The sequence below is a fragment of the Elephas maximus genome, chromosome 13 (assembly GCF_024166365.1).
Source record: "Elephas maximus indicus isolate mEleMax1 chromosome 13, mEleMax1 primary haplotype, whole genome shotgun sequence".
Taxonomy (NCBI): Eukaryota; Metazoa; Chordata; class Mammalia; order Proboscidea; family Elephantidae; genus Elephas; species Elephas maximus.
Genome location: NC_064831.1, coordinates 14,040,284 through 14,066,341, shown reverse-complemented (window position 1 = coordinate 14,066,341; position 26,058 = coordinate 14,040,284). Strand labels below are relative to the sequence as shown.

General features: G+C 39.0%; 1 protein-coding gene across 2 annotated transcripts in view; it reads left to right on the top strand.

Moving 5' to 3' along the window:
* Positions 1-26,058, top strand: part of TMA16 (translation machinery associated 16 homolog) — a 71,388-nt gene that overhangs the window by 18,006 nt on the left and 27,324 nt on the right. Inside the window, exons 4-7 of one of the 2 annotated variants that reach the window (XM_049852689.1) lie at positions 782-866; positions 1,991-2,139; positions 8,752-8,794; positions 10,446-11,704. In XM_049852689.1, the coding sequence (XP_049708646.1) occupies positions 782-866; positions 1,991-2,139; positions 8,752-8,794; positions 10,446-10,626 (458 nt within the window). In that variant the 3' untranslated portion in view covers positions 10,627-11,704. Of the gene's footprint in view, positions 1-781; positions 867-1,990; positions 2,140-8,751; positions 8,795-10,445; positions 11,705-26,058 lie in introns of those variants that run through there. The other variant, XM_049852690.1, reaches the window with a different exon arrangement.

The window sequence follows — 26,058 nt, the reverse complement described above, 5'->3', positions numbered from 1 at the left end:
TTTATTGTTAGTATATCCTTACTGACAAGACTGAGATTTTGAAGTAGTGGCAGTTAGGAATTATTACTAAAATTAAAGGTATTCCAGCCCTCATCTCTAATGCTTTGTCAGGTGATTGAATAGTATTTCAAAATGAGTTATCAGGATGCTGAACGGGACTGTTTCTTGATCTGTGATAGTGAGAAGTCTATCTAGTAGTTACCCCAGTGGTCAGATTTACTTATAAGGATAAGGTTTGTAAGCTCTTTGGTAATATATTCTTGTATGCTTAATGTATTTACTGACTTTGCAGCCGTGGGCAGGCTACTCAGCCTCCCTCTTCTGTTAAAGGGGATGATAGTAGTACCAGTCATCACAGGACTGTACAGCTCTTACCATTGTGTCTGCTGCTTATTAAGTGTTCAGGAAATACCATTTTCATTATTAATCTAGTTTTCAGATTTTTCTTAATGTCTGTTTCAGACATGTTCTATCCTTTGCTTTTTAAATACTTAGGGCTTCATGTTCTTTTATTTGTTTACTAATTTTTTTGCATCCATATTGGATAAGAAATATACACAGAAGAGCATCCCTCCCCCCCCCGCCTCTTCTGTAAATTAAAATGTGATAGTTTAATTTTAGACAGACTGATTTGATCACCTTTGAGTTCACACGGTCTTTACATTCAGCACTGAGATAAATTTTGGTCGTTTTAAACACATTAATATTGAGAAATATAGTGAATACCTCTTTGCTTAAATGATGACTCGTGTTAAACTATCTTGGTACTTGTTGTTTATAGGTGAAAAACTGCAGTGGTTTCAAAATCACCTTGATCCCCAAAAAATAGAATATTCAAAGAAAGACGCTTGTGAACTGATTGAAAGGTAAACAGTGGTGTGCTGTGATCAAAGGGTCAGAAAGGGAATTCTCCAACATAATTCCTTAGGAGACAGAGCCCTGTCCTGGATGTGTAGAGGAGGAAATGGGCTTTGTTATCAGAGAGACTTTGGAACCGTGTCCTGGCTCATCTACTGTAGAAGGTTTGTAACCTTTCTAGGCCTCAGAGTGGTAGTTAACCCAGTTTTATGGGATCGGAAAAGGCTTCCTGGAAGAAGTGTCATCTAAACTGATACCTAAAGGGTAGGGATTAGCAGGTGGAGGTAAGGTAGGTTCAAGAGTCTCTGTGCAGAGAGAACGATACCTAAAAGGCCTAGAGATGAACTCCAAGGTGACGCGTTTAGTGATCGGTCAGACATTTACTGTGATCAAAATGATAGGTTCAAGGGAAGAAGTGACACCCACCTCAGGAAAGACCTCAGATACCAGGCTAAGAGTTTGGACTTTATTCTGAAAGACATTGGGAGCCCTGGGAGGCTTTTACAGCCAGCACCTGAGATGGCAGCATTTAAAAGCTGGATCACAGTAGTGCAGGTGAGGAAGTTATATGGCCAGGAGCTTGCCTTTGCCCAGAAGGCTGGTGTATCGACTCAGGCAGAGAGGTTGGTGCCTTGGCTTGCTTAGCAACAGCGAGGTGAAGAGAAGTGGGTAGATTCCAGAGGCATTAAGAAGGTGAAAGTCTCAGTCTTTATTGAAAAACGAGACATGGGAAAAAAGGGAAAGGAAAGAAAGAGTCCAAGATGACACCTGAATGACCGAATAGTTGTACCATTTCCTGAGATACAGAGCCAGGGGATGGAGCAGGCTGGTGAGGTGGAGGGGGAGGCAAGGAAGGGGATAGGAAATTCAGTCTTGATGTGCTGAAGGTGAGACCTCTAGGGAACATCCCAGTGCGGTCGTCCAGTAGGTTGTAGGATATGAGGGTCTGGGGTTAACAGATACTCTGGTAGAAAGCAGTGATTGGGTCACTGAAATTTTGGAAATGATTGAATTATCCAGAGAAATAAAAAAATTTAAAGGAGAGGGGAAGGGCTGAGAATTAAGTATTAAATGAAGTGATAGAACCCAGAAGTACAGACTTTGTAAGTAACATCACTTTCTTATTTTTCAGTTATTTAAATCGATTCAGCAGTGAGTTGGAGCAGATTGAATTACATAACAGCATCAAGGACAGACAGGGAAGGCGACACTGTTCCCGGGAGACAGTTATCAAACAGACGATGAAGCGGGAGCGACAGCAATATGAAGGATATGGCCTTGGTGTGTTCACTGTGATTTTCTTTTCTCTTCCTAAAATACGTAGTACTTTCTGTATCAGATTTGTAATTCACTTCAAGGGTTTAACAGTTTTATCCTATTTACTATATGCAGTTTAGTTCTATTTTCTTCCTTTGATTTTTGTTCCTTTGTGAGTGTTTGGAATACTCGTTAGGTTTATTCTTTCTTTAAATGTTCATTTCCAAAGCTATTAATTAGTGACAGTGACGTGTTTTTCTACTGGTACGGTAAATTTTTCCTCTCGGGCACATACCTCGTTTGCTTTGTTACAGGGTTATTACTTTCCCATGCCCAGCTGCATGCCGCTGTCATCTTTGTAATTCTTCTAGTAGCTAGCTGTACTCGTGGTTATTTTTGAGAAACTGTAAAAAATGGAATTTTCATTTGCTTTGGATTGTGTGACTCAGGTGCCGTGTGTTTTCTATCATTGTAGCGTGTTTTACACACAGTTCCTAAAGATACACATATTATTAGTTTGGTAGTACTGTCTAAAGAAAGCACATAGTAAGAGAGGATACTTAGTACTTGCAAAGACCACAAACTGGTGGCTACTCGTAGGCCACATGTGGCCTGCAGATGATACTTGATTGGCTTACCAAGGTTTGTAAAATTTTTGAATTGTCAGTATTAAAAAAAATTAGTAATTTTACATGAAAAATGTAGGTTTCTTATTTGTCTTAAAAAATCAAATAGTTTGGCAATATAACCTGTAGAGTGTAGTCACAGCTGTTCTCCTTAGACCTGGGCATGCGTTCTCAGGTTTCTGTGACCCTGACGCTGTCTTCATTCACATTCCCTGCCTATCGCTGTAGGCATTTGTGTTACGTGGATTTGCTTAGAAAGTATAGTAAATGGAATACGTAATAGCAAAATAAAGTTTCTAAACTTTGATAATCACTAAAGTATGGAAACCTGGAGGAAAGATCCTGTGGCTAACACTAGACTTGTTGCTGTTGACTCGATTCTGACTCGAAGCAACCCTGTAGGACAGAGTGGAGCTGCTCCGTGCGGTTTCTGAGGAGTGGGGAACACCGAGGAGTGGGTTACCTGCTCCTAAAGTAGATGGCAGTCCCTCTTCATGATTCCTAGAAAGTGAGTTTCCTTAATGAGAAAGCAACAGAGAATAGCTTTAGAACTAGATAGATCTAGATGGAGCCTTATGACTTGTTGCTATAACTGAGGGCAAGTTAATTTAACCCTTCTAGATCTCATTTTTCAATTTTAAAATAGAGATAATATACCTACTTCCCTGAGTTGTTGAAAAGTTAAATGATATTCATGAAAATGCCTGACATAGTGCCTAGTATAGGAGTAAGGGAAGGCTTCAGCTAGTGTGTCCTTTTCACCTAAGTGGTTAACTTGCAGAAGTGTAAAATTTGTCTAGGCTTCTTGTCTCCATTTCCTCATATCCTGTTTTGTTTGGAACCCACTTCAACTAGGCTTTTGTCCACACCACTCACCTAAAAGTACACATCACTGGTGACCTTCAAGTTGCTAAGACAGTAGTTGCATATACTGGGATGCAGGACATGGAATCTTATTCAGTCAGCCTTTGTGCAGCATTTGATAAGATGATCGTTCCCTTTTTCTTGCCACACTTTTAATTTTGTGTAGAAGACACTGACCTGTTACAGTTTTCTTACTAGTTCACTGGCCATGCCTTTTTAATTCTGGAACCCTTAATTGTGCTCGTGAGGAATCCGTATGTGGATCAAGAGGCAGTTGTTTGAATAGAACAAGGGAATACTGCATGGTTTAAAGTCAGGAAAGGTGTCCATCAGGGTTGTATCCTTTCACCATACCTATGCAAACTGTGTGCTGAGCAAATAATCCGAAAAGCTAGACTATATGAAGAAGAATGGGGCATCAGGATTGGAGGAAGATTTATTAATAACCTGTGTTGCTGAAAGTGAAGAAGACTTGAAGCACTTACTGATAAAGATCAACGACCACAGCCTTCAGTATGGATTACATCTCAACATAAAACGAAAATCCTCACAACTGGACCAGTAAGCAACATCTTGATAAATGGGGAAAAGATTGAAGTGTCAAGGATTTCATTTTACGTAGATCCATAATCAACACCCATGGAAGCAGCAGTCAGGAAATGAAAAGACTCATTGCACTGGGAAAATCTGCTACAAAAGACCTCTTTAAAGTGTTCAAAAGCAAATGTGTTACCTTGAGGACTAAGGTGTGCCTGACCCACACCATGGTGTTTTTAGTCACCTCCTGTGCATGTGAAAGCTGGATGATGAATAAGGAAGACTGAAGAATTGATGCCTTTGAATTATGGTGTTGGCGGAGAATGTTGAATATACCGTGGACTGCCAAAAGAATGAACAAATCTGTCTTGGAAGAAGTACAACCAGAATGCTCCTTAGAGGCAAGGATGGCGAGACTACGTCTCACATACTTTGGACATGTTATTGGGAGGGATTAGTCCCTGGAGAAGAACATCATGCTTGGTAAAGTAGAGGGTCAGTAAAAAAGAGGAAGAACCACAACAAGACGGATTGACACAGTGGCTACAACAATGGGCTCAAGCGTAACAATACTTGTGAGGATGGCGCAGGACTGGGCAGTGTTTTGTTCTGTTGTGTATAGGGTTGCCATGAGTCAGAATCGACTAGACGACACCTAACAACAACAACGATGCTGAACCTTGTTTGTCTTCACAAACTAAATGTTGGCTCAGGGCCTCGTCCTCAGCCCTCTTCTATTTTCTGTTTACCCTCATTCCTGAGGTGATCTCAGGTAATCCTGTGGTTTTAAATACCATCTGCATGCTGATTGTATCCAAATATATATTGTTAGCCCTAACTTGTTCCCAGAATTCCAGACTTGAATTATCGAACTTGGGTTTCTCGGATCTGTACTTGAATGTCTTCTAGAAATCTCAAACATGACATGTCCCAAAGCAAAGCCCTGCTTTTCTCCTAAAATGTGCTCCTCTTCCTAGTTTTCTGCTCTAGTCGGCAGCATTGCCACTTACCCATTTACTCAGATCAGAAACCCTGGAGTCATATTTGATTCTTTACTTTTAAACCCATCAGCAAAAGTATATTTAGAATCTGACAACTACCAACCCCTCCATAGTTCAAGCCACCATCATCTCAGCTGTACCTCCCAATTAACAGCCTCCCAGTTAGTCTCTGTGCTTTCTCTCTTTTCCCCTGAAGTCTGTTCAATGCATAGCAGACAGATTAATATCAGTTCCTTGCTTAAAACTCTCCAGTGGTTTCCCGTCATATTTGAATGACATCCAAAGTTCTTACCATGCTTTTCAAGTCCACTCTGGATGTGGCTGTTGACTACCCCTCCAACTTCATAGTTCTTGAACATGCCAAGGTCGTCCCTGTTTTAAAACCTTTGCCCTTTATCTTACCTAAAACACTTTCCGCATATTTGCATGGATACTCCATCACTATTCAGGTTTCTCTAAGCTTAAATGTAATTTCCCAAAGAGGCCTTCTAGACCATTCCCTTCTTCTCCACTTTTTAAATTTCTTCATATCACTCATGAAATTTGTTAATGTATAAAACCAGAAAAATCAAACTCACTGCCATTGAGTTGATTCCAACTCATGTATTTGTTTAATTCTCTCTTTCTTCAGTGAGAATGTAAGATCATTGAGGACAAAGACTTAGTCTTAATCATTAGTCTGGTGATTAGAACAGTGCCTGATTCTCATAAAAGGTACTCAATAATATTTTTTATTTGAATTGAGGAATAAATATTTATGTCATTTTTACCTGAAAAGTGATTAGTAAAAGAGAAAGAAACTAGCACTTATGTTCTTGTCTTTACCGCATTGATTTGGTCCAAGTATAAAAAATCCCAAGACATTATAAGCAGGGCCTATTTCAAATGAAATATATGATTTAAAAAAAAAAATTTTATTATGCTTTAAGTGTCTCTATAAAACCTTATATGCACCTTGCTATATACTTGTAGTTCGTCTCCCTGTAATGAGACAGCACATTCCTTCTCTCCTCCCTGTGTTTCTGTGTCCATTCAGCCAGCTCCTGTCCCCCTTGGCCTTCACATCTCCCCTCCAGACAGCTGCCCATGTGGTCTTATGTGTCTGCTCGATCCACGAAGCTCACTCCTCACCATTATCATTTTCTAACTTATAGTCCAGTCCAATCCCTGTCTGAAGAGTTGGCTTTGGGAATTGTTCCAGTCTTGGGCTATCAGAAGGTCTGGGGACCATGACCACTGGGGTCCTTCTAACCTCAGTCAAGTCATTAAGTCTGTTCTTTTTACGAGAACTTGAGGTCTGCATCCCACTGCTCTCCCGCTCCATCAGGGATTCTCTGTTGTGTGTTTTTTTTTTTTTTAATGAAAATTACTAATCAAAGACATACATGCATTTTTAATAGCACTTGTCTAGCAAATGAGCTTACAGGTACATCTTTTAGAAATGGCTGCTGTTGCAAGGCACTGAATTTTATGACTTTTTGCCTGCTCGCTCCACTTACATAGATTGTTGGAAGAGTTTTCAAAAAAATGAAGTAACTAAAGCATTTAAAAATATGAAAAGAGCCTTGAATGATCGCTATCAGCATTAGAAGCAATAGCTTGTTTTGTAAGAAGACAAAATGTGTAGGAAAGAATTTTTAAAAAATGGTAAGTTTTTCTGCACTCTGAAAGATTTTTGGAAGAAAATTATAAATCAGCATTATTGAGGTGTATTGTTTAAGAAATTTCATAGAACACCAAAAAATGTAATATAGTAGGATCTTAAGTAACTTTGGTTAGCTAAGAGAGTGGGAGGGAGACCTCTCAACATTTTTAAAATGTTGAAACTGAAAGGAAAAATTAGAAGATTAAAAGCATTCCTAGGGTTAGAAAAAAAGTATCAAAAAAGATACAGGTGCACACTTTTTTCATTTTAGAGTAAATGGATCTGAGGCAATTGTTAATGGATGCTATGTTGAAGTTTTACAGAACTCTCAGAGCAGTGTGACAAGAATATTGTGTTCTAATATTGTATCGTAGGTTTAAGTTTTTGTTCTAACCTGTCTTTTATATCTAGCTGGATTTTTCCATATGTGACATACAGACTTTAAAAACATTTTTATTGTGGCCATTCCTTTATGATGTCGGAGTGTTAAATTTGCATCTGTAATTTTAGTTAACCCGTGTCCTTACCTCCTTAAATCACCCTGCTTTGTCAGTAGTTAACTCAGTTCCAGTGTTTCTAGTGGGAAATTTTAGTAATATGATTTCTTCCCCTAATATTATATTGGTGAAAACCCTGACTTTGGTGGTTAAAAAAAATATTTGCTGAAAGCTTAGGGAAGGTACTAGGATGTCCAGAGGTTTCAGGCTATTTGGTCTTAGGAAAGTTCACAATGTTCTTTAAAAAAAAAAAAATCACTGGCCTTAACTGATGACAGCACTAGAACCTTAAAGTCTTGGGACGGGGGGACTGTGTGGAAAGGCAGTAAAATAAGGTAGCGTTCACCTCTTTTTAAATTGCATAGAGAGTTAATAATAGGGTTCAGAGAATTGCCTTTGAACCGTGAAGTGCTAGAGAAATGAGAGGGCTTTGAGGTAGTGTGTGCTAAGGTCTGTATTGGCTGAGCGTTCAGTTAACTGTCCGAGGTCACACAGTATTTGGTCACAGAGCCTGTACTAGAATTCAGTTCTAGTCTTCTGACTATGCCCAGTGCTTCTTCCAGAGGCAGGGCGAGAGATCTGTGAACTGAGACAAGGTCACGAATGTCTAGAAACGTGTGGGAGAATTGTTTTACAAGTTTCTGAGGAGAGCTGGATATTAACCCTCTCTCCTCCTGTGGTGCATGGAGGCATAACTATTTATGACTGACTGTATTAGGATTCTATTAAAAACAACAACAAAAAGTGCTTAATTTATAACTTTTAAACATGTGGCTCCTCTGATGGTCAAGGTTATATGTCAGCTTGGGTGGGTCATGAGTCTCAGTGGTTTGGCAGGTATGTAATGATGTAATTTGGCAGATGTTGGATTGATTGCTAATCATGGTAAGAAGCTCTCATACACCTAGTTTTTATTAGGAATGGTTTTAAGTTTTGCTGAGCTTTTTTTGGTATCTGTTGATAATCATGTTTGTTTTTAATTGTTCTCACCATTTAAATCACGTGATTTTCTGATAGCTAACCATCCTGCATTCCTTAGATAAACTCTACCTTGCCACAGTGAAGTATGTGCTTGAATATTTGTACTTTTCATTGAGTAAAAAAAAATATTTAACAGCCTGTTGTGTTGTTTTAGGGGATTGACGGTTAGAATTTGCCAGGTACTTTTCCATGGTTTGAAAGGTCAGGGTTTATTTTCGTTAATAGGTTTGTTTTATTTTACAAATTCTATGTTAGAACTTATTAGTTTACAGTAGTCTTCTTAAATCTTACTCCGAGCCATTTATACTTGCAAAACTTAATTTTTATATTAATTATAGCAATACTTTGAAACTTTGTTTTGCTTTTGATGTTCTTACTATTTGTCAATTATAATTTCTTTTATCAGAGATAATAATTGAGGACATTATGAGATGATGTAATTCAGAAAACCTTGTGTAATGGATAAAAATTGTTTTCTTTCCCAGAGATTCCAGACATTGTAGATGTCGGTAACCTGAAAACTTTTAGGTGAGTCTGTCTCTTATTATTTCTTTGAAGCACATATAAACTACATGAGGCATAAACTTTCTTCTCTTATGAGTCTAGATATTAGAGGTAAAAGAGAAACGTAGGTTTCTTTTAACGTTTTTTCTTCTGTCAGAGAAAGTAAGAATTTTCCAGTGTTATTTTTTTATTTGGAACACCTAATGGACATTAAAATGACAGTCAGTATGCCTTTTGTTTTTCAAAATATTTTAAAATACCTTAATATAGTACTCCAAAGAGCTCGGTCTTACTATTCCTCTCCAGTTCTCATTTTTTAATGAGATAAAATAATAGTAACAGACCTGATAACTTAGAGTCACAGCCCAGAACTGTTCCATAACACCCTATTTTGGGTAAGAAGATGGTTAATGGGAAGTGATACCAGGGAAAGGATTAAGCCATCAAGAATTGGTTGGTACAGTGGTCTTTCTAATTATACTTTTCCATGATCAGGGACACCATTAAGTAGGATTTCAGTTTTTACGTTCTTAAAACATACATTCTCTGTCTTTAAAAAATAATTTTTATTAATGTGAATAATTGGTCTTATCTAGAGCCTGTTCATAGGTCTGAAATTTTATGTTAATTTAGGTAAATTTAAATCCAGAGTTGGGTTCTTTGAAACCCTTAATCTTATTTTATAGTATTTAGTACTTCTGAACTCTTAGAAATTTAATTAGTTCTAATAGAATTTATCATATTTCAAAAGTATTTTTAAAAGTTTACTTTTTAGCTCACATATAACATGTATGTAAAGTTTGAATACATGGAGCTCAAGTTTCTTTTTAATATCTTATGCTTTTTGCCTGTAATATTAATCAAATATATAAATGTAGCCTTACTTCTAAAACAATGCAAGTTCTGCCTGCACCGAAGAAAGCCAGAAATGAGAGAAGAGATTAGCATAGTATCGTTGGTTCAAGTTAAATTCTTGAAACAATCTTCACATTGCTCCTAAAGAATTTGGAACATAAGGATTGTCACAAAAAGTGCTGCTGTTGAAAAACTAGAAGTTTTTTATTATTTATTATAAGAATAAAATTATCTGATTGCCGAAACTTAGCTGTGATGTACCACTACGAGTTGGTGACGTAGCGGTTAAGTGCTACAGCTGCTAACCAAAAGGTCAGCAGTTCGAGCCCATCAGGCACTGCTTGAAAACTCTATGGGGCAGTTCTAGTCTGTCCTGTAGAGTTGCTATGAGTCAGAATCGACTCGATGGCAATGGTTTTTGGGTTAACTACTCTGAGTAAAAAGAAAAAAAAAAAGTGATCATACGTTTTGGAGATTGGCAGGTATGCTGTGGGTCCTTCTTTTGAGATTGTTGAGATCATGTAGTGTGATAGAGATACTCAGGTTAGGCAGAATAAGAGAACAGAGGAGAGCCTCTTTGGCACTCCTGCCTAATACTCTGCTGTGTTGCCCTGTAGGTACTTCTCGTGTAAATTAAGGAGAAGCTACAGTACATGTAATAAAAACAAGCCTCAGCTCTTGGGACCTTGTATCTCCTAGTGCCTTTATACTTTTCTTTCTAATGCATTTCAATCTGTAAATTTATAAACTTCTGTCTCTACTTGAAGAGTTTTTAATGTTGACTTCACACCTTCCCCTCTGCCAACTTTCTTTTGTCTAGGGAGTGGGATTTTGATCTGAAGAAATTGCCAAACATTAAAATGAGAAAAATCTGTGCTAATGATGCAATTCCCAAGAAGTGCAAGAGGAAAAATGTTACAGCTGTAGACAAAGTCTTAGAGGAATTGGAGCTAAAAGATGAATCCAGTGACTCAGATGAGGAAATGACTCCAGTAACCTAATTGTCTTGAGTTGAGAATAAATAACTTGAGAGCTCCAAGTTACACTCCTTGATTACAGTAAATAATTGTCAGGATATAGGAATTTGCTGTTTAGCTCATTCCCTTACATGAACAGAGTCCCATTTGCAGTTTTAAAACAATGTTTAGGATTTTTATTTAAAGCAATGTTACGATGAAAAAAAACGGAAGTGTCTTTATTGCTTATATTAAATTGTTAAAACGGATAGCAGCAATTTGCAAAACCCATTTAACCTGAATTTCTGGGGTTGGGAGTTGATACGAATGAGGACAGAAAATGTTTTATTTTTGTCCTGATGTTTAGTTGGGACTGCCTAACTCTACAGGAAACCCTGGTGGAGTAGTGGTTAAGTGCTACGGCTGCTAACCAAAGGGTCGGCAGTTTGAATCCGCCAGGCGCTCCTTGGAAACTCTATGGGGCAGTTCTACTCTGTCCTGTAGGGTTGCTGTGAGTCGGAATTGACTCAGCGGCACTGGGTTTGGTTTTGGTTTGGTAACTCGACAGCAGTGGTCCTTGGCCTCGCGTGTTGAGCGTGGACAGCAGCTAACTTTCTGAGAGGTTCCTGTTGGTGTCCTTTGAACTGTCTTTCAGAGACAGTGTCATCACTGACTGTCCTATTAAACAAAACCCTGTTTTTCATCATAAAATAGGGGAAAATGGGATAATGGAATTCATATAGGCTGATGTCTTCTACATTATTCTTGTTCATTATCTTTTCAGTCTGAGTTAAATGGTAAGAAATAAACAGCCTCTCATACTTTACCTGTTATCTTTTTACAAATGACTTCAGATTAGCTCTTTCTGATTGTATATGATTTTCTGCTTTCTCATTCTGAAAAGTGATGGTGTATTTATAGAAACATAATTAAAGATTATAGAACTGATTATTTTACTGTGCATTTCTTTTTTTCCCCCTTCAAGAGACAGGTTAAATTGACTTAGTATTTCATGTATCAGGAAGAACACAGTTGTGGTAGAATGTTCTTCACAGACCTTGTTACATGCAACATATTCTTTAATCTGTTTTGTAAAGGATACTATCCAACTGCACTTGAAAGTTTTCAGTGAAATAAAATAAAATAAAATGCTAGTGTTATATGTTAACTGGATACCAGTTAAGTCTTGTTAACAGGTTGTTTAAAATGTTATAACGTTTTTACTTAGGAAAATTGAACATAGTTTATTTCCACAAATTCAGTTCTTTTTATTTATTTTCTATTGTGCTTTAAGTAAAAGTTTATAGCTTAAGTTAGTTTCTTGCACAAAAATTTATACACATTGTTATGTGACCCTAGTTGCTCTCCCTATAATGTGACAGCACACTCCGCCTTTCCACCTAAGATTTCTCATGTCCATTCAACCAGCTCCTGTCCCTTTTTGCCTTCTCATTTTGCCTTTGGACAGGAGCTGGCCGTTTAGTCTCACTAAGAAGCACACTCTACATGAGTACCATTTTATGTCTTATAGTCCAGTCTAATATTTGAAGAGTTGGCTTCAGGAATGGTTTCAGTTCTGGGATAACAGAGTCCAGGGACCGTGTTTTCCGTGGTCCCTCCAGTCTCAATCTTTTTACTAGAATTTGAGTTCTGCACGCCACCTTTTTCCTGCTCTTTTGGGGACTCTGTTGTGTTCCCTATCAAGGTGGTCATTGGTGGTAGCCAGGCACCGTCTAGTTCTTCTGTTCTCAGGCTGATAGAGTCTCTGGTTTATGTGGCCCTTTCTGGCTAATCTTTGCCTTGTGTCTTTGGTGTTCTTCATTCTCCTTAGCTCCAGGTGGGTTGGGACCAATTGATGTATCTTAGGTGGCTGCTCGCTAGCTTTTAAGACCCCAGACGCCACTCACCAAAGTGGGATGTGTAACATTTTATTAATAAACTTTGTTAATGCCAGTTGACCTAGATGTTCCCTGAAACCATGGTTCCCCGCCCCTGCTACTCTGTCCCTTGAAGTGTTTGGTTGTATTTACAAAACTTCTTGGCTTTTGGTTTAGTCCAGTTGTGCTGACTTCCCCTGTATTGTGTGTTGTCCTTGCCTTCACCTACAATAATTCTTGTCTACTATCTAGTTAGTGAATACCCCTATCCCTCCCTCCCCACCCTCATAACCATCAAAGAATGTTTTCTTCTGTGTTTAAACCTTTTTTTTGAGTTCTTATAATAGTGGTCTCATATAATATTTGTCCTCTTGTGACTAATTTCACTCAGCATAGTGTGTTCCAGATTCATCCATGTTATGAGATGTTTCTTGAATTCATCCTTGTTGTTTATCTTTGTGTACTATTCCAGTACATGCAACACAACTGGAAGACCAGTTAATTCAACTGTTACTCTCTGAAAGCAGAGAATACCAGAGGGATGTTTACCTGTGTTTTATTCACTATGCAAAGGCATTCAACTGTGTGGATCATAACAAATTGTGGATAACATTGCGAAGAGTGGAAATTCCAGAACACTTAATTGTGCTCGTGAGGAACCTTTACATAGATCAAGAGGCAGTTGTTCGGACAGAACAAGGGGATACCGATTGGTTTAAAGTCAGGAAAGGTGTGCATCAGGATTGTATCCTTTCACCATACCTATTCAGCCTGTGGCTGAGCAAATAATCTGAGAAGCTGGACTATGTGAAGAAGAATGGGCATCAGGATTGGAGGAAGACTCATTAACAACCTGAGTTATGCAGATGAAACCTTGCTTGCTGAAAGTGAAAAAGGCTTGAAGCATTTACTGATAAAGATCAAAGACCACAGCCTTCAGAATGGATTGCACCTCAACATAAAACAAAAATCCTCACAACTGGACCAATGAGCAAAATCATGATAAATGGAGAAAAGATTGAAGTTGTCAAGGATTTCATTTTACTTGGATCCACAATCAACAGCCATGGAAGCAGCAGTTGAGAAATCAAACGACGCATTGCATTGGGTAAATCTGCTACAAAAGACCTTAAAGTGTTGAAAAGCAAAGATGTCAACTTAAAGACTAAGATGGGCCTGACCCAGGCCGTGGTATTTTCATTGACATCATATGCATGTGAAAGCTGGACAGTGAATAAGGAAGACCAAAGAAGAATTGATGCCTTTGAATTGTGTTTTTGGCGAAGAATATTGACTATACCATGGACTGCCAAAAGAATGAACAAATCTGTCTTGGGAGAAATACAACCGGAATGCTCCTTAGAGGCAATGATGGTGAGACTGCATCTTACATACTTTGGACATGTTATCAAGAGGGATCAGCCCCTGGAGAAGGACATCATGCTTGGCAAAGCATAGGGTCGGTAGAAAAGAGGAACACCCTCAACGAGGTGGATTGACACAGTAGCTGCAACAATGAGCTCAAGCAGAACAACGATTGTAAGGAGGGCACTGGACCGGGCAGTTTTTCGTTCTGTCGTGCATGGGGTCACTATGAGTCGGAACCAATTCAACGGGACTTAACAACAACAACAGTATTCCATTGTGTGAATATACCATAATTTGTTTATCCATCCGTCCCTTGATGGGCACCTAGATTGTTTCCATCGTTTACATTTATTATTTTGTGTTTTTTGGATGAACGCTAACCTTGTTGGAGTGAGAGGGTATCTAATTGTAGTTTTTATTTGCATTTTCTAGTGGCTAATGATCCTGAACATTTCCTCATGTATTTGGTAGCCACCTGAATGTGTTCTTTGGTGAAATGCCTGTTTTTATACTCTGTCCATTTTTTAATTGGGTTATTTGTCTTTTTGTTGTTGTGGTTTTGCAGTAGGTTTTAGACATTAGATGCTGATTGGATTTGTGGTAGCCAAAAAAATTTTTTTCAGTAGGCTGGTTGTCTTTTTGCTGTTTTGATGAAGCCTTTTGATGAGCGTAAGTGTTTGATTTTTAGGAGCTCCCAGTTTTATAGTTTCTCTTCTGCTATTCTCACATTGTTAGTAATGTTTTGTATACTGTTTATGCCATGTATTAGGGCTCCTAGCATTGTCCCTATCTTTTCTTCCATGATCTTTATCATTTTAGATTTTATATTTAAGTCTTTCATTCATTTTGAGCTAGTTTTTGTGCATGGCATGAGATTTAGGTCTTTTTTCATTTCATTGCAGATGGATATGCAGTTATGTCAACACTGTTTGTTAAAGAGACTGTCTTTTCCCCATTTAACTGACTTTGGGCCTTTGTCAAATATCAGCTGCTCATAGGTAGATGAATTTATGTCTGGATTCTCAGTTTTGCGCCATTGGTCTGGGTATCTGTTGTTGTACCAGTACTGGGTGGCTTTGACTACTGTGGCAGTATAATGGGTTCTAAAAGCAGGTTGTATGAGGCGTCCCACTGTTCTTCAGTCATGCTTTACTTATCTGGGTCCTCTTCCCTTTCCATATGAAGTTGGCGATTCGTTTCTCCATCTTGTTAAAAAATGCCATTGGAATTTGGATTGGGATTGCATTGTATCTGTAGGTCGCTTTGGGTGGAATAGATGTTTTCACAATGTCGTGTCTTCTATCTATGAGCAACGTATGTTTTTTAAGTTACGTAGGCCTCTTTTGGTTTCTTGCAGTACCATCTTGTAGTTTTCTTTGTATAGGTTCTTTCCGTCCCAGGTTAGATTTATTCCTAAGTGTTTTATTTTCTTGGCACTATTGTAAATGGTATTGATTTGGTGATTTCCTCTTGAAGATCTCTTTGTTGGTATAGAGGAATCCATCTGATTTTTGTATGTTTATCTTATATCCTGGTACTTTGCTGAGATCTTCTTTTAGTTCCAGTATTTTTCTTGTGGATTCTTTGGGGTTTTTTTGTGGATAACATCATATCATCTGCAAATAGAGATATGTTTACTTCTTCCTTACCAATTTGGATGCTCTTTATTTCCTTTTCTAGCCTAATTGCTCTGGCTAGGACATCTAGCACAATATTGAATAAGAGTGGTGATAAAGGGCATCCTTGTCTGGTTCCCGTTCTCGGGGAATGCTTTCAGACTCTCTCCATTTAGGATGATATTGGCTGTTGGCCTTGTATAAGTGCCCTTTATTGTGTTGGGAAATTTCCCTTCTGTTGCTATTTTGCTAAGAGTTTTCATTATGAATGCATCTTGAACTTTGTCAAATACCTTTTCTGAGTCAATTGATAAAGATCATGCGATTTCTGTGTTTTGTTTTATTTATGTGATGGGTTACATTGTTTTCCTACTGTTGAACCATCCCTGTGTACCTTGTATGAATCCCACTTGGTCATGGTGAATTATTTTTTTGATATGTTGTTGAATTCTACTGGCTAGAATTTTGTTGAGGATTTTTACGTCTGTGTTCATGAGGGTTATTGGCCTGTAATTTTCTTTTTTCATGCTGTCTTTACTTGGTTTTGGTATCAGGGTTATGGTGGCTTCATAGAATGAGTCTGGGAGTATTCCGTCCTTTTCTGTGCTCTGAAATACCTTTAATAGTAGTGGTGTTTACTCTTCTCTGAAAGTTTGCTAAAGTCTCCAGTGAAACCCTCAGGGCCCCAGCTTTTTTTTGGTTGGGAGTTTTTAAATTACCTTTTCAGTGTTCTTTCATTGTAGGTTTATTAGTTGTTCTATCTCTGTTTGTGTTAGTTTAGGTAGGTAGTATGTTTCTAGAAATTTGTCCATTTCCTCTAGGTTTTCAAATTTTTTGGAAGTACAGTTATTGATAGTATTGTATTCTCTTATGATTCGTTTAATTTCAGTTGGGTCTGTTGTGATACCCATCTCATTTCTTATTCAGGTTCTTTGCTTCCTCTCCTGTTTGTCTTTTGTCAGTTTGGCCAGTGGCTTATCGATTTTCTTGTTCTTTTCAAAGACCCAGCTTTTGGTCTTGTTAACTCTTTCATTTGTTTTTCTATTGCATTCAATTCTGTTCTAATTTTTATTATTTGCTTTCTTCTTTTGCTGCTCTCTTTGTTTGAGTTGTAGGGTTAATGTTTTGATTTTGGCCCTTTCTTCTCTTTGGATGTGTGCATTTATTACTGTAAATTGACCTTTGAACATTTTGCTGTGTCCCAAAGATTCTGGTAAGACGTGTTTTCATTCTCATGTGATTCTGTGAATATCTTTATCCTGTCCTTAATTTCGTCTATAACGCACTAGTTTTTGAGCAAGGTATTGTTTAGTTTCCATGTGTTTGATTTGTTTTCCTTGCTTTTTCTGTTATTAATTCCTACTGTTACGGCTTTATGGTCAGAGAAGATGCTTTGTAATATTTTGATGCTTTGGATTCTGTTAAGGCTTGCTTTATGGCCTATTACGTGGCCTATTTTGTAGCGTGTTCCATGTGCACTGGAGAAAAAAAGTATACTTGGCTGCTTTTGGGTGGAGTGTTCTTTATTTGTTTATGAGATCAAGTTGGTTGATTATGGCACTTAGATCTTCCATGTCTTTATTGAGCTTCATTCTGTATGTTCTGTCCTTCAGTTAAAGTGGTGTGTTGACATCTCCTACTATTATTGTGTAGCTGTCCCTCTCTCTTTTCAATGCTGTTAGAGTTTGTTTTCTGTATTTTGGAGCCCTGTTGTTGGGTACATAAATATTTATTATGGTTATGTCCTCATGGTGTATTTCCTCTAATCATTATATACTGTCCTTCCTCATCCTTTGTGGTGGATTTTACTTTAAAGTTTATTTTGTCAGAGATTAATGTTGCCACTCCTGCTCTTTTTTGATTGTTGTTCGCTTGATATATTTTTTTTCCATCCTTTGAGTTTTACTTTGTGTCTTAAAGTCTAAGGTGTGTCTCTTGTAGGCAGCATGTAGACGGATCATGTTTTTTAATCCATTCTGCCACTCTCTGTCTCTTTATTGGTGCATTTAGTCCAGTTAGATTTGGCATAATTATTGATAGGTATGATTTTAGTGCTGTCATTTTGATGCCTTGTTTTGTGTGTTGTTGACAGTTTCTGTATTCCACTTAATTTTCTGTGCTAAGTCATTTTTCTTTATGTATTTTCCTCTTTTTCATTGTTGTTGATTTTGTATTTGCTGAGTCTTTATGTTTTTCTCGTTTTTTATTTTGATGTGTAGGAGTGTCATTTTCCTCTGTGGTTACCTTAATGTTTACCTCTAAGTTTAAACCAATCTTTTATTTTCTTATAATCGTCTTGACTTCCTCTCCATATGAAAGATCTATGACTACATGTTTTAGTCCCTCTTTTTTGTTTTAAGGTTGTCATCTTTTACATATCAACATCCGTTTCCCTGTTTTCAGTGTTTTAGCTTCGATTTGTTTTTGTGTCTTCCCTATCTGGGTTTGTATCTGTTTGCTCTGTCCTGCGTTCTAGCCTTAGCTTATTATCTGATGTTATTGATTTTCTAACTGGAGGACTCCCTATAGTATTTCTTGTAATTTTGATTTGGGTTTTGAAAATTCCCTAAACTTCTATTTATCTGGAAATGTCTTAATCTTGCCTTTGTGTTTGAGAGACAGTTTTGCTGGATATGATTCTTGGCTGGCAACTTTTTTCCTTCAATGCTTTATATATGTCATCCCCTTGCCTTCTTGCCTGTATGGTTTCTGCTAAGTAGTCAGAGTTTATCTTATTGACTGTCCTCTGTAGATGACTTTTCGTTTATCCCTTGCAGCTCTTAAAATTCTCTATCTTTGGTTTTGGCAAGTTTGATTATAATAAATCTTGGTGGCTTTCTTTTGGGATTTACCTTGTGTGTGGTTTGAGGAGCATCTTGGGTAGATATCTTCTCATCTTTCACAATATCAAGGAAGTTTTCTGCCAACAAATCTTCACCAACTCTCTAGTAATTTTTGTTAGCCTCTCTTTTCTGATACTCCAATCACTTGTAGGTTATTCCTCTTGATAAAGTCCCACATGATTCTGAAGTTGTCTTCATTTTTTTTTAAATTCCTTTATCTGATTTTTCCTGACATATATTGGTGTCAAGTGCTTTATCTTCAGTCTCACTAATTCTGACTTCCATTACCTCAGTCTGCTCCTCTGACTTTCTATTGAGTTGTCTGATTCTGAAATTTTATTGTTAATCTTCTGGATTTCTATTTGGTGTCTTTCTATGGATTCTTACACGTGTTTGATTTCTCATCATGGTCTCGTATAACCTTCTTCAATTCTTGTATTGCTTTGTTTGTGTGTTCTTTGGCCTGTTCTGCGTTTTGCCTAATCTCCTTCCTGATCTCTTGAAGAGTTCTGTATTTTAATCTGTTATATTCTGCCTCTGGTAATTCCAGGAATTTTTCTCCCTGTGGAAGATTTCTTGATTTTTTATTTTGGGAGCTTGATTAAGCCAACATGGTCTGCCTCTTTATGTGACTTGTTATTGACTGTTGTCTCTGAGCCATCAGTAAGTTATTATATTTATTTATTTTATGTTTGCTTACTGTATCCTAGCTTCCTGTTTTGATATGCCCAAATTGGCTGCTCATGTGAGCTAGTTTGATTATTGGTGGCTTTGAAGTGCTAACATCCTGTGACCAGCTGGTGTTACCAGGTGTGTGAGCCCAGGAGTCTGTTTACTTTTCTTGTACAGATTTTTCCCATGTGCCCAGATAGTTGGTCACCAGATGTGTGGTGGAGGCTCTTACCCCTACAGTCCTAGTCGGGCAGGGGTGATTGGAGTAGAAACAAGTAACTGGCTGCAGTAGGGGGTCCTGTGCTGAGCAAGGCAGGGAACTGACAGCCACCCCAGAGTGCCTGTGAGGAAAGCATATCCCTGTTCCCTAGAGTGCGTAAGTGGGTGGGTTTTGCACCTGGACTGTGGGCACCCAGTGCTGTTGGCTGTAAGACTGGGAGGCATCACTTATCCTTGGAACTTGTCTTCGGTGGTTAGGTGGTATGGGTGGAACCACCAGTCCTCAGGTCCGTGATGTGGGTAGGTGAAGACCCTGCTTAATGGGCAGAGTGGTGTCAGATGCCATGAAATCTGCCACTCCACCGTATAGCTGACACAGCGAAGTTAGGCTTCAGGGACATACCCTGTTGTACTTCACTAATCAGGGCCTGCACTGTTGAAATGGGCCTGCACAGGTCTATGCAGGGGTGAACAGCATTCAAATTATGTGGACACGTTATGCCTGTGCCTAGGCAAAGGAGCTGTTTCTGCCCTGAGTTTCTGGCTTAGGGGAGCTGGCAGATTATTTTTTCCTGTTTGTTAATTTGTTCCCTCTCCCAGGCCAGGAGAATGGCTCAGAGCTTGTGATGGGCCCTACTTCCTGCCTAGGGAAAGCGGCAGTGGGCAATTGCTGAATCCAGCCCAGGACCCAGTGCAGAGTGGGGAAGAACCAGGGAGAGATGGTCTTCCCAAACGGGGTGTTTTTTGATCCGAGCGGTAGGTTAGGTGGATGTACTTATCTTTTGCCGATTGAGGGCCACTTCTTGTTTGTTTTGATGGGTTGAGCAGACACTCTGTGGCTCAGTCTCTCCTGATGTGGAAAATGCATCCCAAATACCACTGCTTGCCTCAGCGCACTGCCACGGGATCTGGCCTGCAGGGTGCCGGTTCCCACTGGGTCAGGTCTGGCAGCTCCTCACTGTTTCCAAACTGTCTCTCCCTTCCCCTGCCACTGAGTCTGATTCCTCAGCTTTGCCTTTGATGTTCAGGGCTCCTAGATGGTCACGTATAATCGAATCCCGTGTTTTTTCAGGTCTTTGTTGTAAGTGGAACCACTGGAGTCGTATGACTGCTCTGCCGTCTCGGCGCTGCCTCTCTGGCAGACTCAGGTCTCTATGTCCTGATTAATTCTTAGTGATGTAGCCAGTGCTGATTTGCTTCAGAAATCTGTGTAAAAGCGTGGTTTTATGACTGCATGAGAAGTTCAGCTGTCTTTCATCACTGGAAAAGTTTTTTCTCCCTATCTTATTTTTGGTGCATTCATATTTGCTTCATATTTAGTCTCATGATGAGTGTAAAAACTGAGTCATAAATTTTTTTTAAATCTCTTCTGATACTTTAAAATCCATACTGTTAGATGAGTAACTTGTGGAAACGCTCCCCTCAGACATTTGTTCCTGGTTTCCCTCTGCTATCACAGCAAAAACGTAACAAGCTACACTGCTGAGACCTGGTACAGCTGTACACCTGCCGATGAATGATCAGTGTCTTGCTGCCCCTGGCTGCACCAATGCCCCCGAAGAGACAGCTGGCCTTTAGAGTGCTGTTTGTAGATGATATCCTTCATCACTGACTGTAGAGCCTGTTCTTTCCCCAGATAACTTGCTCTGTTAGACCTCTGTTAGGTCAGTAGCATATCTTTTTAAAATAGCTTGTGCAGTCCATGGCAGCTCACCTCCTTGGCATTTACTGCTGTCCAGACCAGGGGCTCACAAACTATTTCTTATAAAGGGCCAGATAGTAAGTGTTCTAGGCATTGCAGGCCATGTACAGTTTCTGTTGCATGTTCTTTCTGTGTATGTTTGTGTTGCCACCCTTTAAAAATGTGAGTATTCATCCTTAGATCATGGGCCATACACAAGCCGCATTTGGCCCACTTGCCATAGTTTGCTGATCCCTAGTCCAAACCAACACGTTGACCGTCCATGGACATAAGCTGATACATTTCTAAACTCAGATCATCTAACTCTGACGTCTCTGGTCTCTTCCTGATATCCCAGTCCCTTCGCCTTACTGACACAGCTGTGCCTGTTAGGACTCTCTTCACCTCAGACAGAAGCTTTTTCTACTCTGGATACATTCCGTGTGCCTCAGGGCCTTAGGTGGGGGTCCTCCCTGGCTCTGCTGCCACTTCCAAATAATTCCTTCCTGAGTTCTTGGAGGCTTGTCACTGCCTCCCCCTCCTTAGTACCTGCTTGCCAGTAAAACCAGTTGCCGTTGTTCTGGCTCTGACCCATGGTGACCACATCTGTGTCAGAGTAAACTGTGCTTTGTAGGGTTTTCAGTGACTGATTTTTCTAAATTAGATTGTCAGGCTTTACTTCTGAGGCACCTCTAGGTAGACTCAAACTCCCGACCTTCCAGTTCGCAGTGTAACTGTTTGCGTCATCCAGGGACTCCATTATCTGCTTAAACCAAAAAAACCAAATTATCTGCTTACCTTCCTGTAAAACCTCCCCGTTCATTTGAAGACCTTAGCTCTTGGCTTAGTTTTCCTGTTCTCCCTTAGTTCAGTCATCTCAGTGATTTTGATAGCCTTGTAGATAAGAAATCTAATACTGTGGTCTTTAAGTTCTCCATTCTTTCTCCATCCTATCCAAGGTACACTGATGGCTATGTGTAGATCCTTATTAGCATCTGAAAGTCTTCCTGTAAACTTGATTTTGAGCATTCTGCTTGTCATTTATCTTCCCTCCGTCTCGACTGTTTGCTGAAGTTCTCCACTTTGACCTCGCTTCGTCACTGTACATCAGCTCTTTCCTATTTTCAGATTATTGTTCAGCTTAGATTGAAAGTTCATAGTTGCTTCCTTGCATGTAGCTTCAGATCTTTTGCCCCTGACTGCATAGTATGCATTTTTCAAAGCCCAGACCAATAGAGTTAGTTATCCCTTTCGTGTCTGTTCCCACGCAGCTGAACATTGCTGGAGAATAACCAGACCGACTGTTTTCACGTTCATGTTTGCAGATCTCAAGGGGATTCTCAACACTGCTTAGCAGCATTACTGTTTCCCTATCGAGTTTATTTTCCAACTTTGAGATAATTATTTTACTACTTTTTCATGCTTTCTAAAAGCCAAAAAAAAAAAAAAAACCCAAAAACTCCAAAAAATAAACAGTTGAGACAATCTATTCTAATACTACTTAAATATTAGCCTCTAAACCCTCACCTTTCAGTGTTGACCCTGCATACGTCATTGAGAAAATAGAAGCTATCACATTCTTCTCTTTTGATGTAAAGGGTGTGGTATCTTCTACTTTCGAAGGTGAATACTTCTATTGCAGTTCTGAATCTCACTCCCTATTGTCTTTTCAGGAAACTTGATCCTCCCTAAATTTTCCATTCAATTTCTCAAGCCACAATCTTCCTGCACCTTGTCCTCGATTCTTCCTTTTCTCTCTTCCATGCCCTCCACCCAATTTGATTAGTTAGTATTTCTGGTTCCATTTCCAGAATAATTGGTAGCTTCCTAAGTGGTCTTCCTGCCACCATTCTTGCTCCTCTTTAATCCATTATCCAAAGTGTTGATCATGACTTTTTTAAAAAAAAAACCTGCATTAAAATAGGCCATCTCTTTGTTTAAATTCTCACATGACCTTCCCATTACATGTGGAATGAAATTCACGTTCATTCATCCCTGCTATAGCCAGAGTAGTCTGGAGCGATCTGATTGCTGGCTGCCCTTTCAGCCTCAGCTTGCGTCCCCTTGCCTGTCATTGTGCATCCTAAACACTGGTCTTCTGTCCTTTCCTAGAACGAGCCACACTATTTCCTGTAGTGGAACAGCTCTATGCAGCACCCTGGTGACCCCTGTGTACCCACTTAGTCCTCTCAGGCAAGGCTTGGCTGCAGCTGACTTGAGCCTTGGCAGAACGCCCTGTGCCCTTCCTGGAACATGAGGTTATGGGAGGCCACGTCTTGTCTGCCTCTGTCTTCCAGGGAGGATATTGTGAGACAGTTTCTCATTGATGGCCTGCTGGGTCCTGATGAGTATAAAACTTTCTACCTTGCCCCCTCCAAGGGGACAGCTGCAGATTATAAAACTGCTCAGCTGCGGCATGGGGTTAACTGCTCAGCAACAGGGTGCCCTGTCACTTGTGTTGCATCATTGTGCCATCTGGCCTCTTTTGGTGTCAATTTGTGGGACAAGACATAGGGACCTAGCATGTTTGCTCATCTTTTGCTGTCTGTGTATGTAATAAACTGAGTCTAACAAGGGCACAGTTTTTTTTTTTTTTTTCCACTGACTGAATCTTGTCAGCCTTGCTTGACATTTCCCCGTTCTGGACCTCGGTGCTTACCGTTTTCTCTTCTTGCATTGCTGTTCCCCTGAGTTTTTTGCAAGGCTGATGATAACTGATTTTTTTTCCCTCATCCTTTAGACCTCAGCTTTAAAGTCACTTCTGTATCTAAAACATCTCTGCTCCCACACCCTCTCTGCCCTGGGGACTCCCTAACACAGCACCCAGTTTAGTAAAGATTAATAATACTTAAACATACAGTGACAGTGGTGAGTAGTGATCTAGGACTGTTTGATGTAACTTTGGGAGGTGGGGGAAGGTTATAAAAATTCAGACATCCAGTTTGGGCAGAAGAATGACCTGATAGAATTAGTCTAATAGAAAGGCCTGTTGGTTCCCTGGGACAGAGTTCACTTACCCTGCATTCAGGATTCGAAGCTGGGCCTTCAGAGAGGAACATTTTCCTCCCTAGCACCAAACCTCTTGGACTAGAAATAGATTTCAAAGTCTTTGATCATTTCCAAATACAAAAATGTCTTCATATTCTTAGTTTCTGTAGCCAAACCTTATCATGAAAAAGTACTTGTGGATTCCAGTGTGATTTTTTTTAAATCAAGGAGTTTTTTAAAACAGGTTTTGAAAGTCTGTATAAGTTATTTCCATCGATTTCCTCTTTTTAATGCACCTGTTCTTTCCCAGAGTAACAAGGTTTAGTCAACATATTTGACTTAAAATTATAACTGTGTTCAGACCCTGGTTAAGAATGCAGACCACCGTAAAATCATAAATCAAGTGATTCATCAAGAACTCAAGCCTGTTTGTATGTTGCAAATACAAATCGGAAGAAATTCCAGTACTTTAGGCTGAAAATATAGACACCACAACAGAAGCTTGAGTCACGTGTTTAATATACAAAGTCCTCCTTTCACAGACAGTTCCTTTTCTTAATTTGTCTTCATACACATTATTCACAAAACGTTAAATTGTTAATGCAAGAGAATCAGATAAAATCAAAATTGTACAAATGCCCAATCTCAAAAATCGCACACAGTCAGAATAATGTTTTCCTTGTTTTAATGTAATACTTACTTTCAAAATGGGCTTTTTTCAGATGCTGAGGAAACAACTGCAGCCCAAAAGAACAGTACTTCCTTTCTGCTGTATTAGTATGTAAAATAGCACCTTTGGGCTGACTTAAGGAAAGGAGGAAAGGTTTTCATCTTTCTTAAAGTGTAAGCCTTGCACTGTGATTATGTAACAACTCCTATAGTAACAAGAATGATGACAAGTGTGAAGTGCTCCGTTCTTTTCCGAAATACTAACTGGCAAGGTAGGGAAAGGTAAACTGCCGGATGAAACAGCCTCCCTCCGCCCCAATGACAGCCTAATGCCTGTCAGGTCTCTATGAGTTGGAATCCACTTGACGGCAATGGGTTTGGTTTTTGGTTTGGTTTAATGGTGTCATGGAGCCTTGGTGGCGAAGTGGTTAAGAGTTTAGCCAGCTAACCAAAATGTCAGTAGTTCGAATCCACCAGCTGTTCCTTAAAAACCCTGTGGGGCAGTTCTGCTCCGTCCTCTGGTTATCACTGGGTTGGAATGGACTCCATGACAGTGGGTTAATGATGTCATTGATCTAATGAGTTAATTTTCAAGCCAAAGAATAGATGTTTTAGATGTACTTAAGGATCTTTTGCAAAGCAAGATAAAATGTGAGAACACTCTCTGGGACCATAATCACCTAACACGCAGCTCAGAGTGAGTTGGATCCTGGGCATTTTGAAAGATTCTTTCAGTATATACCTGCCTTTCCTCAGCTTCTCAGACGTTAATGTCTCTCGAGTTGTTTGTTGCTACATTGTTTTGATTTTTATTTTGTTTTTATGCTTAAGCTTAATTGCCTTTTGGACTTCACTTTTTAAAAAAAATACTGGAATTTCATTCCTTTAGAATTTATCTTTGATAAACAGTCTTATACAATAAAAGTGACAGTTCTTTAGTGAGAAAATCAACAGCATAAATGTCTGTGGCGTATGATACTGATAACAGCACAGATTCATGATTGTAGAAAGCCAAGGTTTTTGACAACTCTTAAGTTTATTGTTCCAGCCTTTCGTTTCAATCCCATTTTATTCCTTGGGTGACGGGTAAAACATGCCTCAAAAAAAAAAAAAAAAAAAGGTCATTCCAGAGAGCAAGTTTTCTTGTTTGTTTTTTTGAGTATTATATCCAATCCACAAAATCTTTGCACAAAGCCAAATCCTTTCATTGTTTGAAAAGTCAATGTACCATTGCTGCGTTAAAACGTAAAAATAATGTAATCAACATTAGGTATTAAATACATGTAGTTCTTTCAGATTGTTTGAATTGTAAGCAGCTATTGCAGGAAAAATTTTTAAAAGATTTAAATTCAGGAGTTCAGGGTTTAAAAAAGGTCAGAAGAATAGTAGAATAAATTGCTAACTTCTAACGTGTTACAGAGCTATATTATTTTCTCATTTCAGTGAAGTCAAAGCCCTTAAAAGTTAATTTTGAGAATTTAAGTATAGTTTTAAAATACTATTATTTATCATTACCATGGTAATGCCATAGGGTCCATATGAGT